The sequence below is a fragment of the Pleurodeles waltl genome, chromosome 9, assembly GCF_031143425.1.
Source record: "Pleurodeles waltl isolate 20211129_DDA chromosome 9, aPleWal1.hap1.20221129, whole genome shotgun sequence".
Classification (NCBI taxonomy): domain Eukaryota; kingdom Metazoa; phylum Chordata; class Amphibia; order Caudata; family Salamandridae; genus Pleurodeles; species Pleurodeles waltl.
The window spans coordinates 1,078,719,928-1,078,733,160 of record NC_090448.1 but is presented as its reverse complement, the minus strand read 5'-3'; the positions used below and the strand labels follow the sequence as shown (position 1 = coordinate 1,078,733,160).

Sequence of the window (13,233 nt, the reverse complement as noted above, 5' to 3'; positions counted from 1 at the left end):
TTGTATTTTTTCTCTAGTCTTGGCATTTGTGAAGGCACTGTGGCTGGGTTTTTCATTGCCTTCAAACCCTCCTGCCATAAGAAATCTACAATGGGTATGGCTCTTACAGATCTCTTTGATGGCTCTTTAAATTCGTACAAAAAACATTCGGTTTCATGGGAACCAATTGCAAGGCCAAAACGTTTCGCCGCTCTCTCTATTAAATTATGGAAACCTCCTATGTCCTCTGGAGGAGAATCTACTGGACCTGCTGGCGGTGGAGATGGTGTGGGAACGAGATAATCATCCCATTCACTAGCCGCCGAATCTCTTAGCTCACCCTCTTCCCTTTCGTCGTCTGACGAGGGGCACGCTTCCGGAGTTTGGCTAGGTACAGGTATACTAGCCTGTGGCGTTTCGGAAAGATTAATAGTCTGAGCTTGCCGGGATGTCTGGTAGCTCTCAGGTCTAGGTGGTGTGGACTGAGTTGATGGTGGGAACCTTTTATAGTAGTCCTTCAACATATATTGGAGACCTGCCACTAATGTGCTAGGCATAGCAAGGGGCGATGGTTGTTCTGTCTGTGGATAAGATGTTGAGGCATAACTAGGCTGGTAATGTTGATCCTCTTCTTCATCAAACTCTTGGCATTTGACATTGAGTTGGGACGGGCTACTAGCTGCCCCAAACGTTCCGTCGTTTTGAGAGTACGCATCATCGTCCTCATCGTCTAAAAGATATTGTGGTGGGTATGGCAACACTTTACTTGGTGAGGTATGCATCGGCAGAATATCAGACGCCTTGTCCCCTATATTAATAAGTGAAAGGGGCAAGAATCTGGTGGAGTCGTCCTGATGGTATGAGGAATGGTGTGGCGAAGTATCCAGGTAGGTGGATGGTTTGTAAACTGTTAGTGCTGTGGACGATATAATCGTCGACGGTTCCCTCATCGACGGTTCCCTCGTCGACGGTTCCGTCATTGACGGCGTCTTTGCTAACGGGTCCTTTGTCAACGAATCCTTCGTCGATGGTCCCTTCGTCGACGGGTACTTTATAGACGACGGTCGTTTCGCCGACGTATCTTGTGTAGGTGCCGTCGTCGGCAGTGCCTTTTTAAACCTCATTGAGAGGTGCTTCGTAGATGGGAGTGCCCTGGTTGATTGGTGAACCCAAGAGGCCTCCGCTGTCGACGATGTGGTTGCCAACAAAGCCTTCTTAAACATTTTTGCTGTAATTATCGTCGTCGATGACAACGGCGACGACGTCATAATCATCGGTGAGACTGGTGTTGTGAACGTCGACGATACCGTAGTCGCTGTTACCGTCGACACAGTCGTCGACGGGGTGGTCGTCGACGGTTGTTTTTTCACCCAAAAAAGTTTTTCTGGCTCTTTTTGTGGTGACCGAGACAGGGATGGCTTTTTTGAGGTGCTTTTTCGGTGCAAAGGCGTAGTAGGTTCTGAATGAACCTTTTTTGGCCCATGTTTAAATGTCTCTGAGTGGAAAACATCCTTTTTCGCTTCAGTAGAGACTTGTTTTGTCTTTTTGGGCACCTTCCTTGGTGGATCATCCGACCCTCTACTTCTCTCACCTGTTCTTTTCTGAGGGCGAGAAGTATGTGATGACGCTTCGCTGTCATCTGAGGAAGGATGTTCTAAGGCTTTCTGTTTTTGCAGCCATAAAAGAAGTCTACCCTCACGGTCTTTGAGGGTTTTTTGACTAAAGGTGCGACAGATTTTGCAGTCTCTCACCTTGTGGTCTGGATGAAGGCAGTAGATACACTTCTTCTGGGGGACATCAACATGCAGTCTCTTCTTCCCACAGTTGTCACAGTCTCTGAACAGACCCTTCTTTGCCTTTTCAGACATAGTAAAGCTGTAGCTAGTTTCCTGAGAGAAAAAACAATCTTCAGTCAGAAAATAGGAAAAAACTGAGCAGAGCTCAGGGAGACTCCCTTCACACGACGTGCGGTAGAAAATCTGAGGGAATTCAGCCTCTGTTGGGAGTGTTTGGGAGGGGCTGAATCCTGATTGGTTGATACTGAAGTTTGGGTCTTTTTCACAAAACAAGGTGGATAGACTGTAAAATACCCTATGAGGCCTTCTAGGGCCTACTGGTTTTACTTTTACTGACTTACTGCTTTATGTATTTAAGTTTACCGTGAGGCTCCCACCTCGACGACGGGGATGATTCAAGCATGTGAATCTATGAAAGATACAATACTGGGGAAGCTGTAAAATCTAAACAATGTACAACAATCTATTTCTCACACAAACCCCTAACAGAGTCCTGGAGAGGGGCACCCCCATGGTTATGCATCCAATTTAACAGTGAGTCTTGAACTCTGCGCAGCTCCCTCTCATGGGCACACACGAGGGCAGCCGGTCAAAGCCCATGAGGCATAGTGCCTCTGGGCACTAGGTAAAGTAAAAACCTACACTGGAAATGTGCCTGTGTATTCTCCTCATGTATGTCTTGTCACCTATGTTCGCATGCTGAATGTGAATGCGTAATGTGTCACGTGTGCCACATCTGTAATTTTATGTTTTTAAATACCTAATAGTGTACTGCAAGACTATTATGCAGTCTGTACATTATAATTTACATGTCTGTTTACCCTAATTCTCTTGTCTACATCTTCAGGTAAAATTACCTTGCCACTTCTATAAGAGAGGTAGCTCCTCTTCACATATTTTCACATTCTTTTCGTAACTAAGGATAGGGATTCATTTAAAAGTCCTGACGAATGCCCAAGACCTAGTTATGCTGCCCAAGGGCCAAAATATGTTGGAACTCCAGAGGTATGTAAGGGCCATAGCACCCACCATTGTCCTCTGATAATACTCCATAGTATTTTTATAGGTCCCTAGGGTACCACCTAATAACGGATACTTTGCGGTTTACTCAAAGGTATTTTTAACAGCAGCAACCTGATCCCGGATATCTATACAGATAAAAACACATTTCTAAGAACTCCCTTAAGACAGTTTAACTTGAGGTACATTCTGTCCTGGTAGTACCAGCTTACCAGGGAGGGACGAGGTGGCCTATGATGAAGCATGTCACAATACATGAGTGAACCCACCTCCTTCAATTTTTGGAATTGCCAGGATTTAGAGTAGAAAAGTAGTAGCAGGGAGACATAAGTTTCATAGAAGTATTTAAAAATGTCCAAATGCTCCCAAAGAAGTTACCACATCATTTTGTGTATTGGATGTACACTGAATGCCTCTCACTTAGGCACAGAAGACGATACAGTGTACCTTATATATAATAATCATGGATCATTTAGGCCAGGGTACCACAGAATGTTGTCTCCAAAATGTAGCCCTAAAGGTGCCACAAGAGAAAAGGAGGCTAGGAGGTTGGACTTCACCCCAATTCAGGCCCAGCAACAACCCACTGTAGGCCGAAATAGTTTGGCCGAGATCAATGGTGGAAGAGAAAAGCTGGCAGAGTAACAAGTAGGCCACTCGGTTAAATCCCACATATTAGTCGTGTTGCGGCAGTTAAAAGTACAGTCTAACCCCTGTCATGGGACACTGTGCCAAATGGAGCGACAGTGCCTCTGCATTGTGGCCACTTTGAACCTACTGTAACAGTGGATGCAATCAGTCTAGCAAGACATCAAACATACAATTAAAGTTGCTCTTAGGATTATTTTGAACATGCACCCATTTAGCCAGCAGTTCAGAGCACTGGTGCAGAAATGTGTGTTGTTAGACGTTATGAGCATACGTATGTCCTAGTAACACTCCAACCAGGCCTCCACCAAGACAAATCAGCACTCCCTGACCGCCTACAGCATACCCGGTTTGTTAAGGGCCTCTGCCCTAACCTAGATTAAGACCTCATGGCACACACTGAAGAATTAGAAGCAAAGACTTGGCCCCACTAACACCTATTGAGATTGGCCTCTTCTGGCTACATTATGTGGAGTTCTTGATATGGTCATATGGACCCAAAAATATGTTGCTGCCATTACAGCGTTTGGGAAAAACGACCTTGTGAATACTCCCAGGTGCTGGACTGGATCATAAGTGCCCAATGCAAGGCTTGCTGGGCTAAGGACAACAGAAACACAAAACATCTGACATATTTGCCTGCAATGGATCTGTATGGTGGACATTACACCAGGCCATAAGCCTATACCAAAGTCTACATAAACAATTTTTGTAGCGGGAAGCCTGGCTGCTAGAGTGATATCCACTATGTTGGGAGAAAGGTCTGAGGCAGTCAGCTATTCACGTTTAATATCCACGTATGGAGGTGTAGACTGTGTAGGCCTGGGTGCAAGACCTTTTCTTGCTGCTGCAGCAGAAGATCCTTACAAAGTAGCAGCATGATCGCAGCACAGATGTTAATGCCCAGAAGTCCTAGGTTTCATATTCTTCTGGCCCAATACAAAGCCATTAGAATGACTTGGGCCCAGTTGTTCCTCATCTTTTTCAGAACTCTGGGCAGGAGTGGCAGAGGCAGCAAAGCATAATGAAATCCCAAGCTCCACTCTAGATGGAACTACAAAGCAGAAGTCTTTTGGGAACTCTGATGTGCAAAAGTGTTGATATTATGCATTCTCAGTATAGCAAATAAATCTTGCAAGAGTTCTCCCAATTGCTGAATAAATTTCCTGTGCCGCTTTCTGGTGTAGCTGCCATTTGTAATCCTCAGGCATTACTGGCAGAGTTTGTCCTTCCTGGCGTTCAAAGACCCCGCCAGGTGGTTTACGAACAGGAAGGTGCCCTGACGACACAGCCAGTTCTATAGGAGCAAGGCACCCTAGCACGGGACCCAGGATGCCACGCTATCCTTTTGTTACAAAACAACATGACAGTTGTGTTGTCTGTGAGGACTCGAGTCAGTCTCCCTTTGATGGATGGCAGACAGGAAGGCCTACAACAACAAGTGAATGGACCTCAACACTGATTGAATGGCCTGCAACTCCAACAGATTGATGTGGTAGCATTTCTCTGTCAGAGTCCTCTGATCGCCACTCCTCCCAGATGACCTCCCCAATCCAATATTGATGCATCTGTATATCCAATATAAGGCCATCTGGTTCACCGGCGACCTTCAGGCCTTCAAGCGGGAGTGTTGAAAAATCGAGAAAAAGTGGCGCCACAAGAGCAACCACACCGCCCTCAAGATAGCCATCCGCAAGCACCACCAGCTTATTCGGACCACCAAGAGATCCTTTTACAAGGAGCGCATCGACAACGCTCATGACAGCAAAGAGCTCTTCAACATCGTTAAGGAACTTGACAACCCCAGGTCCTGCTCCAACAAAACCCCTCCTTCGCAAGACCGTTGCGACTCCCTCTCCTTCTTTCACAGACATCCACAACAGCTTCAACACCTCGACCCCCATGACTGCCGCGGCCACCACAAACCCTGACGCACCGGACCCCAGCCACACCAACCTCCTGCTCTCCTGGACCCACATAAACGACGAGGACACCATCAAAACCATAAGCACCATCCACTCCGGCTCACCCTCTGCCCCCACCATGTCTTCAACAAAGCAAGCCCCATCATCGCCCCCCCAACTCCATATGATCGTCAACAGCTCCTTCGAGACTGCCACCTTCCCGGAGAGTTGGAAGCACGCCGAAGTCAATGCCCTGCTAAAGAAACCCTAAGCAGACCCTAGAGATCTCAAGAACCACCAGCCCATCTCCCTCCTCCCTTTCCCGGCGATGGTCATCGAGAAGATCGTCAACGCCCAACTGACCTGCTTCCTGGAAGACAACACCACGCTGGACACCTCTCAATCAGGTTTCCATAGCAACCACATCACCGAGACCGCCCTCATCGCCGCAACCGACGACATCAGGACCATGCTCGACAAAGGCAAAACTGCGGCCCTTATCCTCCTAGACCTCTCGGCTGCCTTCGACATCATCTGCCACCACACCCTTCGCACACGCCTCCACGATGCAGGGATCTGCCACAAAGCCCTGGACTGGATCACATCCTTCCTCTCTGGCAGAACCCAGAGAGTCCACCTCCCCCCTTCCTTTCTGAAGCCACCAAGACCATCTGTGGGGTTCCCCAAGGATCCTCACTCAGCCCGACCCTTTTTAACATTTACATGGCACCGCTCGCCAACATCGTCCGATCCCACAACCTTAACATGATCTCCTACGCCAATGACACCCAGCTGATCCTCTCACTCACCAAGGAGCCCACCACCGTCAAAACCAACCTCCACAACGGAATAAAGGCCATCGCCAACTGGATGGAGAGGAGCCGCCTGAAACTGAACTCAGACAAGACGGAGATCTTCATCCTCGGCTCCAACCGCTCCGCGTAGGATTACTCCTGGTGGCCGGCCAACCTAGGATCTGCACCATTGCCCACCAACCACGCACGCAACTTAGGGTTCATCCTAGACTCATCGCTCACCATGACCCAGCAAGTCAACGCCGTCTCATCTTCCTGCTTCAACACCCTCCGCATGCTCCGCAAGATCTTCAGTTGGATCCCCACTGAAACCAGAAGGACGGTCACCCAGGCCCTCGTCAGCAGCAGACTGGACTACAGCAACGCTCTACGCGGGAACTACGGCCAAGCTCCAGAAAAAACTACAATGTATACAGAACGCCTTCGCCCGCCTCATCCTTGACATCCCACGCCGCAACCACATTTCAGCCCACCTGAGAGATCTACACTGGCTCCCCGTCAACAAGAGGATCACCTTTAACTCCTCATCAACACTCACAAAGCACTCCACAACGACGGCCCTGCCTACCTCAACGAGCGACTCACCTTCCACACTCCTAACCGTCAACTCCGCTCCGCCAACCTCACCCTCACCACCGTCCCTCACATCCACCGAACTACAGCCGGCAGCAGATCATTCTCTTACCTCGCCGCCAAGACCTGGAACCCCCTCCCCGTCACCTACGACAGACCCAGGAAATGCCTCAAGACCTGGCTGTTCGAGCAGTAGCACTCCCACCTCTCTATCCACAGCCTTGAGACCCTAGCGGGTGAGTAGCACCCTCTACAAATGACTGATTCATCATCTGTCACTAACAGCTCGATTCCAATGATGCTGATATGCTTCTCAACGTCGTGTGACATGGAGTCTTCGACACTGTGCGGTGTCTTGACGTCGAACGGCGACGCTTATGCGACCTCGAGCCAGACTTCGGCGGCGAGCATGTAGGCACTGTACCTCCGCTCGACGTCAATCTCCTCGGCGTCGACCTCCTTGACGGCAATCTCCTCGACATCGACCGGGATCTAAGACGTTTTCTGGTAGAAGAACGCCTCTCAGACCTCCCACGACCACTGGAGGCAGATGTAAGAGCCCTGGTGGAAGACTGGCCTTCCCCTCGCTCAGAGGTCCCACTGGTTTCCTGGCGTCATCTCTCCGCTTTCCCTTGAAGGTGAATCTTCTCCCTGTCACGCAGGGTGCGCCTGGAAAACGTCTTACAGATGTTACAGGAGGCAGGTATATGAGAAGATGCAGACAGATGATGCAGACCTCATGGGGGTCTGTTTTGGGCTTTTTCCTGCTACATTTTGGACATTTGTCAAATAGAGAAGGTGTTTTTGTGGTAAAAAAAAAAAAAGCCTTCAGTCCAGTCAGAAAATGACAAAAATCTAGAGAGAAAGTCAAAAGACGTCGAATGTAGCAGTTATTTTCGAAATTTAAACTGTATTGTTGAAGAAAAAACCTAAATAGGTCGAGCTCAATGCTCCAGGGTCCTGTCAGCAGGAGCCGGAAAAAAGAACTGAGGCAACTGCCTCTCTCTAGGCATGATGGGATTCTGGAGGACTGGCTGCTCTTAAAGGCACAGTCACCTTTTTCTTCATTACTGTGGCAGTCTATGGGCTACACTGCCCTGCACTTCTGCATCAGTGTTTTACAATATATAAAAGATTTGTGAAGGAATTGTTCTGCAAAATTTGCCATTCATTCAGGCATTTAAATGCAGATATCTCAAATTTGTCCCTTTTAAAGATAGACTGGCTAAAGAATTTTGGACACTGTAGCCTTTCCCCTATGCTGCATATGAACATTCTTAAGTGAATTGGCAGGCCTTTTTGAAGTAAGGCGAACATTGACACTTAAGAAGTTCCCCGAAGACAGGTGGGGAATATTCACAGCTTATGACTATACATGGAAATCCCCTACGAGAGAACTGGAAATACTCCTGGACCGCCTTGAAATGAAGGCAATGCGTAGTGGGGCTACAGGATAGAAGTGTGAAAATATGCATCTTGGAAGTTCAGCGCTACTATCCGGTCTTCTGGATCCAGGACAGCGAGAACCTGGGCCATCATGAGCATCCTGAATTTGTACATCTTCAGGAAGAAATTGAGGGCAAAAATCTAAAATAGGACAAAGGCCTCTGTCCTTCGTCACCAAGACATAACAGGAGTAACATTCAGTTCCTATTTCCGATTCCAGGATCCTCTTGATAGTTTCTTTGTCCAAAAGAGCCTGTATTCCATCTGCTAAATTGACAAATGAATCTCCGACAGCCACTCTGGCATAGGTGGAATATGTGGTGCATTGGAGAGGATAGGTAGGGCATATATTTGCTAGACTAACTAGAGCACCCATCTGTCACATGTAATGCTCTGGTGGGATCTACAAGGTTTAAACCTTGTAGTCTTCAGAGGGGACATGATTCCTTGCACACTGTAGGAAAATTTGGAAAATAAATATTGACAAACAAGATGAGTAAAGATCCAGGAGCAAGCTCTGAATGCGCTACTGAAGGTTCAGAAAGAAATGAATGACATCAACATGCAGTGGTGGCACATATGTGTGGCTTCAGCATCACTTCATGGACAGGACAAGGTGGAGCAACATGACGCCACCTACTGGCAACTGAGGCTATTCACAAGTTGAGGAATCTGTGGTTGAATGTATCCATCAGAACAGTAGAACAACAATACTTGGGACAGAAGGCAAACAGATTACGGACTAAGAATACTAGTAACCTAAGCAATTTAATTTGGGGTGTGCTATGTAGCCAGTAGCAAGGCAAGTAGGGGCCCCCTGCGACTATGTGCCCCGACCACCCAAACCATAGGTCACACATTTAGGGAGGCAGCACTAGTGAGAAATAACACAGGGCTGCTTAGCAGTGCGCTGGGTACCAATATAAAAGGAAAAGGGGATGGTGATTCTAACCATGGCATGGAGGTATCAGCAATGACCTAAGAAAGGATTTGAGAAGAAGCAAACGCAAGCATAATTTTTAATAAATCAGAAAGCCTTTAATAATCATAGCAAAACATTACAAACTAAAGTCCAGGTTCATTCTAACCAATCCAGGCAAGACCGCCTCCATCACAGTAGGTCATCTGCAGCCTCAAGGGCTCACTGCAGGTGGGAGAAGATTATGAATCATGGAGGGATGGCAAATAGGACAAGCTGCCTTTGTTGTCAGAGGTACCAGTGGAGGTGGAAGCCAGTGCCCCCACGGGTCCCTCAGACCTCGAAAAATCTACTCGCCCACCTGCTATGGTGAAAAAGGTTTTATTAGCTATTTTTAGAACCAACTAGTCCATTCTGGCGAGTCTCGCTACAGTAAGTCAGATTGTATTAGCTATTTTTAGAAACAACTAGTCCGTTCTGGCGAGTGAACTTTAGCTGGAAAGGAACACGTGTTCTGTTCATTCAGCAAGTGAATGAGCAAAATAAATGCCTTTAAATATTGTTTTTATCTTGACATATATGCTGTTTTTTCAAGCACAGAGGTCAAACATCAGTTTGTCTTTTTACTAATTGCTGCTTATCTTATCATGGAAAATGGTATTTAATTTTCTTTCACTTACTGCAGTTAGAGGTTTTTGTCAAGTGAGCTGTCTGACAATCACTGTGAAAAAAATAAGTCTGTAAGACTTTCTAACACACAACACTTTAATAGCTTTTAAAAGAATAGTACAAATATTTCAAAATGTGTCAGGAATGATGAAAGCACGTTTTTTAGGTAATTCAGAAGTGTGATGCAATCAAAGATTTAAATAGGAGCAAAAAAATTAGAACACTTTACTTGGTGATGTGCAAATGACAAGTATTTGCAAAAACTCGATTTCCAAACATTTTTGTTTGTACACTATATAGTTTTATCAGTAAAACAGCAGGCCAGTGGGAAATTCTGTGGCCATTTCAATGGAAAATCTGCTGATTGCAAATGACAGTGCTACCACTTCATGCTTTAGGTATGTATTTATTAAAAGTGGTAGTTTTTAAACATGAGTTGAGAAACATTCCTGTCCCGGCCCTGATGACAATGCTGTTATTGAGCTAAGAGGCAAGTAAGGGGTCAAGAGTATTCTATATGTGGCTACATTTGTATTATATACAAGACAACATTTTAGTCTATTAAATCAAAGAAAAGAGTTTTTGTCGTATTTGAGGGCGCTCTCATATGTGATAATGAATTAAACGGCGGCTCAGTGAATTAAAATATTTGCCCAGGATCACAGAAATTGAAACCAGTTTAGGGGTCAAGAGCATTACAATTAGGTTGCATAGATGATTTAAGTCACTAGACCTGCAGGTCTAGTAACATTTTTATGATTTTTCCGTGGCCGGTCCCTGAAGGAGGTCACTGTAATAGTGGTGAGCGTCTGCTGTCCTGGAACTGCACCAGAACCTTTTGGTCTGCCAGGTTTCGATCTGGATTTCCTGCACCTTTGCCTAACCTTCTGATACTACCATTTACGGGAGGGGGACATATGCCTGTGATGAGGTGCCCTGCTGTTCGGCCTAGTCCCAAACCACCTCCACTGCTGAAGAAGGCAGATTGACCAGTGACAATTTTGAGGTTTACTGGAAAGAGCAGTGAATATTTCAGTCCCATCTCTCTAGGATTTCTTTTCACTTCTAAAAAGGAGGCCTGTTAATGCTAGATGGCTAGTGTGTAATCAGAGAAGACTAAGAGTTGGTGAACATCAATTTCAAGCTGACCAGCTTCTCTGGCAGCCCCCAGTATTTCATCTTCCTTTAAAATGCAGCATCTTGCACAATTGGTCGAATTAGGACCCCAAGAAAGGGACTACAGGCAGGAACCAGATGGGCTTCTTCTATGGATAAAAAGGGAGAGAGAGAGTTTGAGGCACCACAAAGGCCTTGATCCAATTCTCCAGGAAATCCACAATGTCGTGCCCCTCGAACCTTCAGAAAGTCCAAACCCACTGATGTTACTACTGAAAATCAGATGACTGAGGCTGCAGTTTTTGTAGCATTTGTTCACATTGTGTGATCCTTTCAGCAAGGCATTTGGTTGTTCTGCAACAGGCAAACAACAATGGCAAGAGCATCTATTTTCACATCCAGAGAGGGCTTAGTTATTGATACGGTCTTGAGGATTGCAGCCAATTTGTCTGGTCCAGTGAGGATGGAGTTCACCGCGTTCTGGGACTGCCCCCTCCACCAACAATTGAATGTTTAGCTCAGCAGCCTTGAGTTTCCAATGGCACCAAAATCATGTGGTGAAAATTAATTGTGGGGCGTCACAGGCAGTCAAGCGCGGAAAGATTCAAGAGATTCTGTGCCCATCAAGTTGGGTACCAAAATGCCACAGGTTGAGAGTAGCCGCTGCCAGGCCCACTTGTCCTCAGCCACTTCCAGCAAAAGAGTAGCCATTAACGGTTGCATGAGTAGCCGGACCCCGTGGGTGGTGTAATCCACAACAGCAGAGCAGGCAGACAGCCTCTATCACCAATGAAGTAGATTCAGCATATCCAGGAAGCAGTGTGTCCCTCAGGTGAAGGGCTGCAAACATAGCAGCCAAAACAACATCTCTGCTTAAGGCCTCTGAACTCCCTTTTCAGCAATTCTAGAGCACAGAAGCTGGAGCCTCCTGAAAGCCAGTGGAGCCCCTTGCCCACCAAGCCACATGTCCCAGCAAGAAAGCCACAGGGCTAATAGCAACAAGGCAGGGCCACCCTTTCCGTGGGCCACCCAACCTGCTGGTTACCCCAGGCCACCAGGCATATCGCGCTCCACTGAGGTTTTACACTGTCAGCTGAAGCCCGGAATTAGTTTGATGGTGATGGACGTGGCCAGAGGAAGACAGGTTATGGCAACTGTCCTAAACTTCGCCTGACTTCTTAACCACCATGGCCACACCTGATAAATTAACAGTGTTCATCTTTGCTGCCCACATTTTTCTAGTTAACCTCAAGAAACTGAACTTTATAGTTTTGCTGGTATAGCTGTTTTAATAGAACAATTGTTATATGAAAACAGCTCTAAATCAGCTAAGCCTTATTCACAATGGGTACCGTACACAGAGTTAGATTTTAAAGTGTAATTACCTTTCATTTCCTTTTTACCAGAGTCACACTTTTTGTTAGTGTTTGCTTTTGACCCTTTTGACTGCTGTTTTTCCATGTGCTTCTGTTGGCATTCTTCAGCAGATCGACTGCCCACTGCCATTGCGACATTAACCCAAAACCCACTCTTATGTTTGGGCAAGGATGAGACGGCCCTAGAAAGAAACAAAGTACAAATTAATCTATTTCTTTTATTTTTAATAATATTTAATCTGTATCTACCATTGTTGTCTAACAACTAAAATAAAAATTAAAGGAAAAACATCTATTTTTTGCACAAAAATATTTTATCTGTGTCCTTATAGAAATTTGAAACATAAGAAATTTAAAATTTGAAACATAAGAAACTGTATCACTGCACACTAGCCAATAAACCTACTGCCAGTGACAGTTTTTTACTTGCAACAAACATCCTCACCTGGTGAAATTAATTCAAAAGAAGCACCCCCACTTCCTCAGTTAGATGAAGGCACTGATAAAATCTAAAGTATCACCAAAGGTGTGCAGTTCAAAGCCGTAATGTCAAACGAAAATAAAATGAGATTGGGTCGGAGCAAAAGGTGCAAATATCTATAACCTTCACCCACCACCTGCAGTTCAGCTAATATGGCAGGACTATGCACCTGCACAAGCATGAGACCACCATGGACACCAGGTGATGCTCCTTTATAGGCATAACATTTTAAAGGAATTGTTCGCGATTGGGTAGGCATGGTTTGGTCAATGATTACATCTCTTCACATGATGGTATGACAGAAGGCACGTTGCCTGTTCTAAATGAATATATTGTAGCAAGGAGATAACAAAAATCAATCTGTAGTATACACACCAGTACATCCAAAAATGTGTAGCTCCCTACAAGCAGAAGTCATAAAAAACAAAACAATAACGTCCTATTTGGAGTATTTTTGAGAATAGGAAAATGGACTAAAAATGCAAATCTTT

At 45.9% G+C, this 13,233-nt stretch overlaps 1 protein-coding gene across 4 annotated transcripts in view; it reads right to left on the bottom strand.

Annotated features, from left to right (window-relative positions):
• The window catches only part of MIS18BP1 (MIS18 binding protein 1), a 384,752-nt gene that overhangs the window by 180,264 nt on the left and 191,255 nt on the right, over positions 1-13,233 (bottom strand). For all 4 annotated transcript variants that reach the window (XM_069208712.1, XM_069208715.1, XM_069208713.1 and 1 more), the window contains one exon: positions 12,271-12,443. In XM_069208712.1, the coding sequence (XP_069064813.1) occupies positions 12,271-12,443 (173 nt within the window). The remainder of the gene's footprint in view (positions 1-12,270; positions 12,444-13,233) is intronic.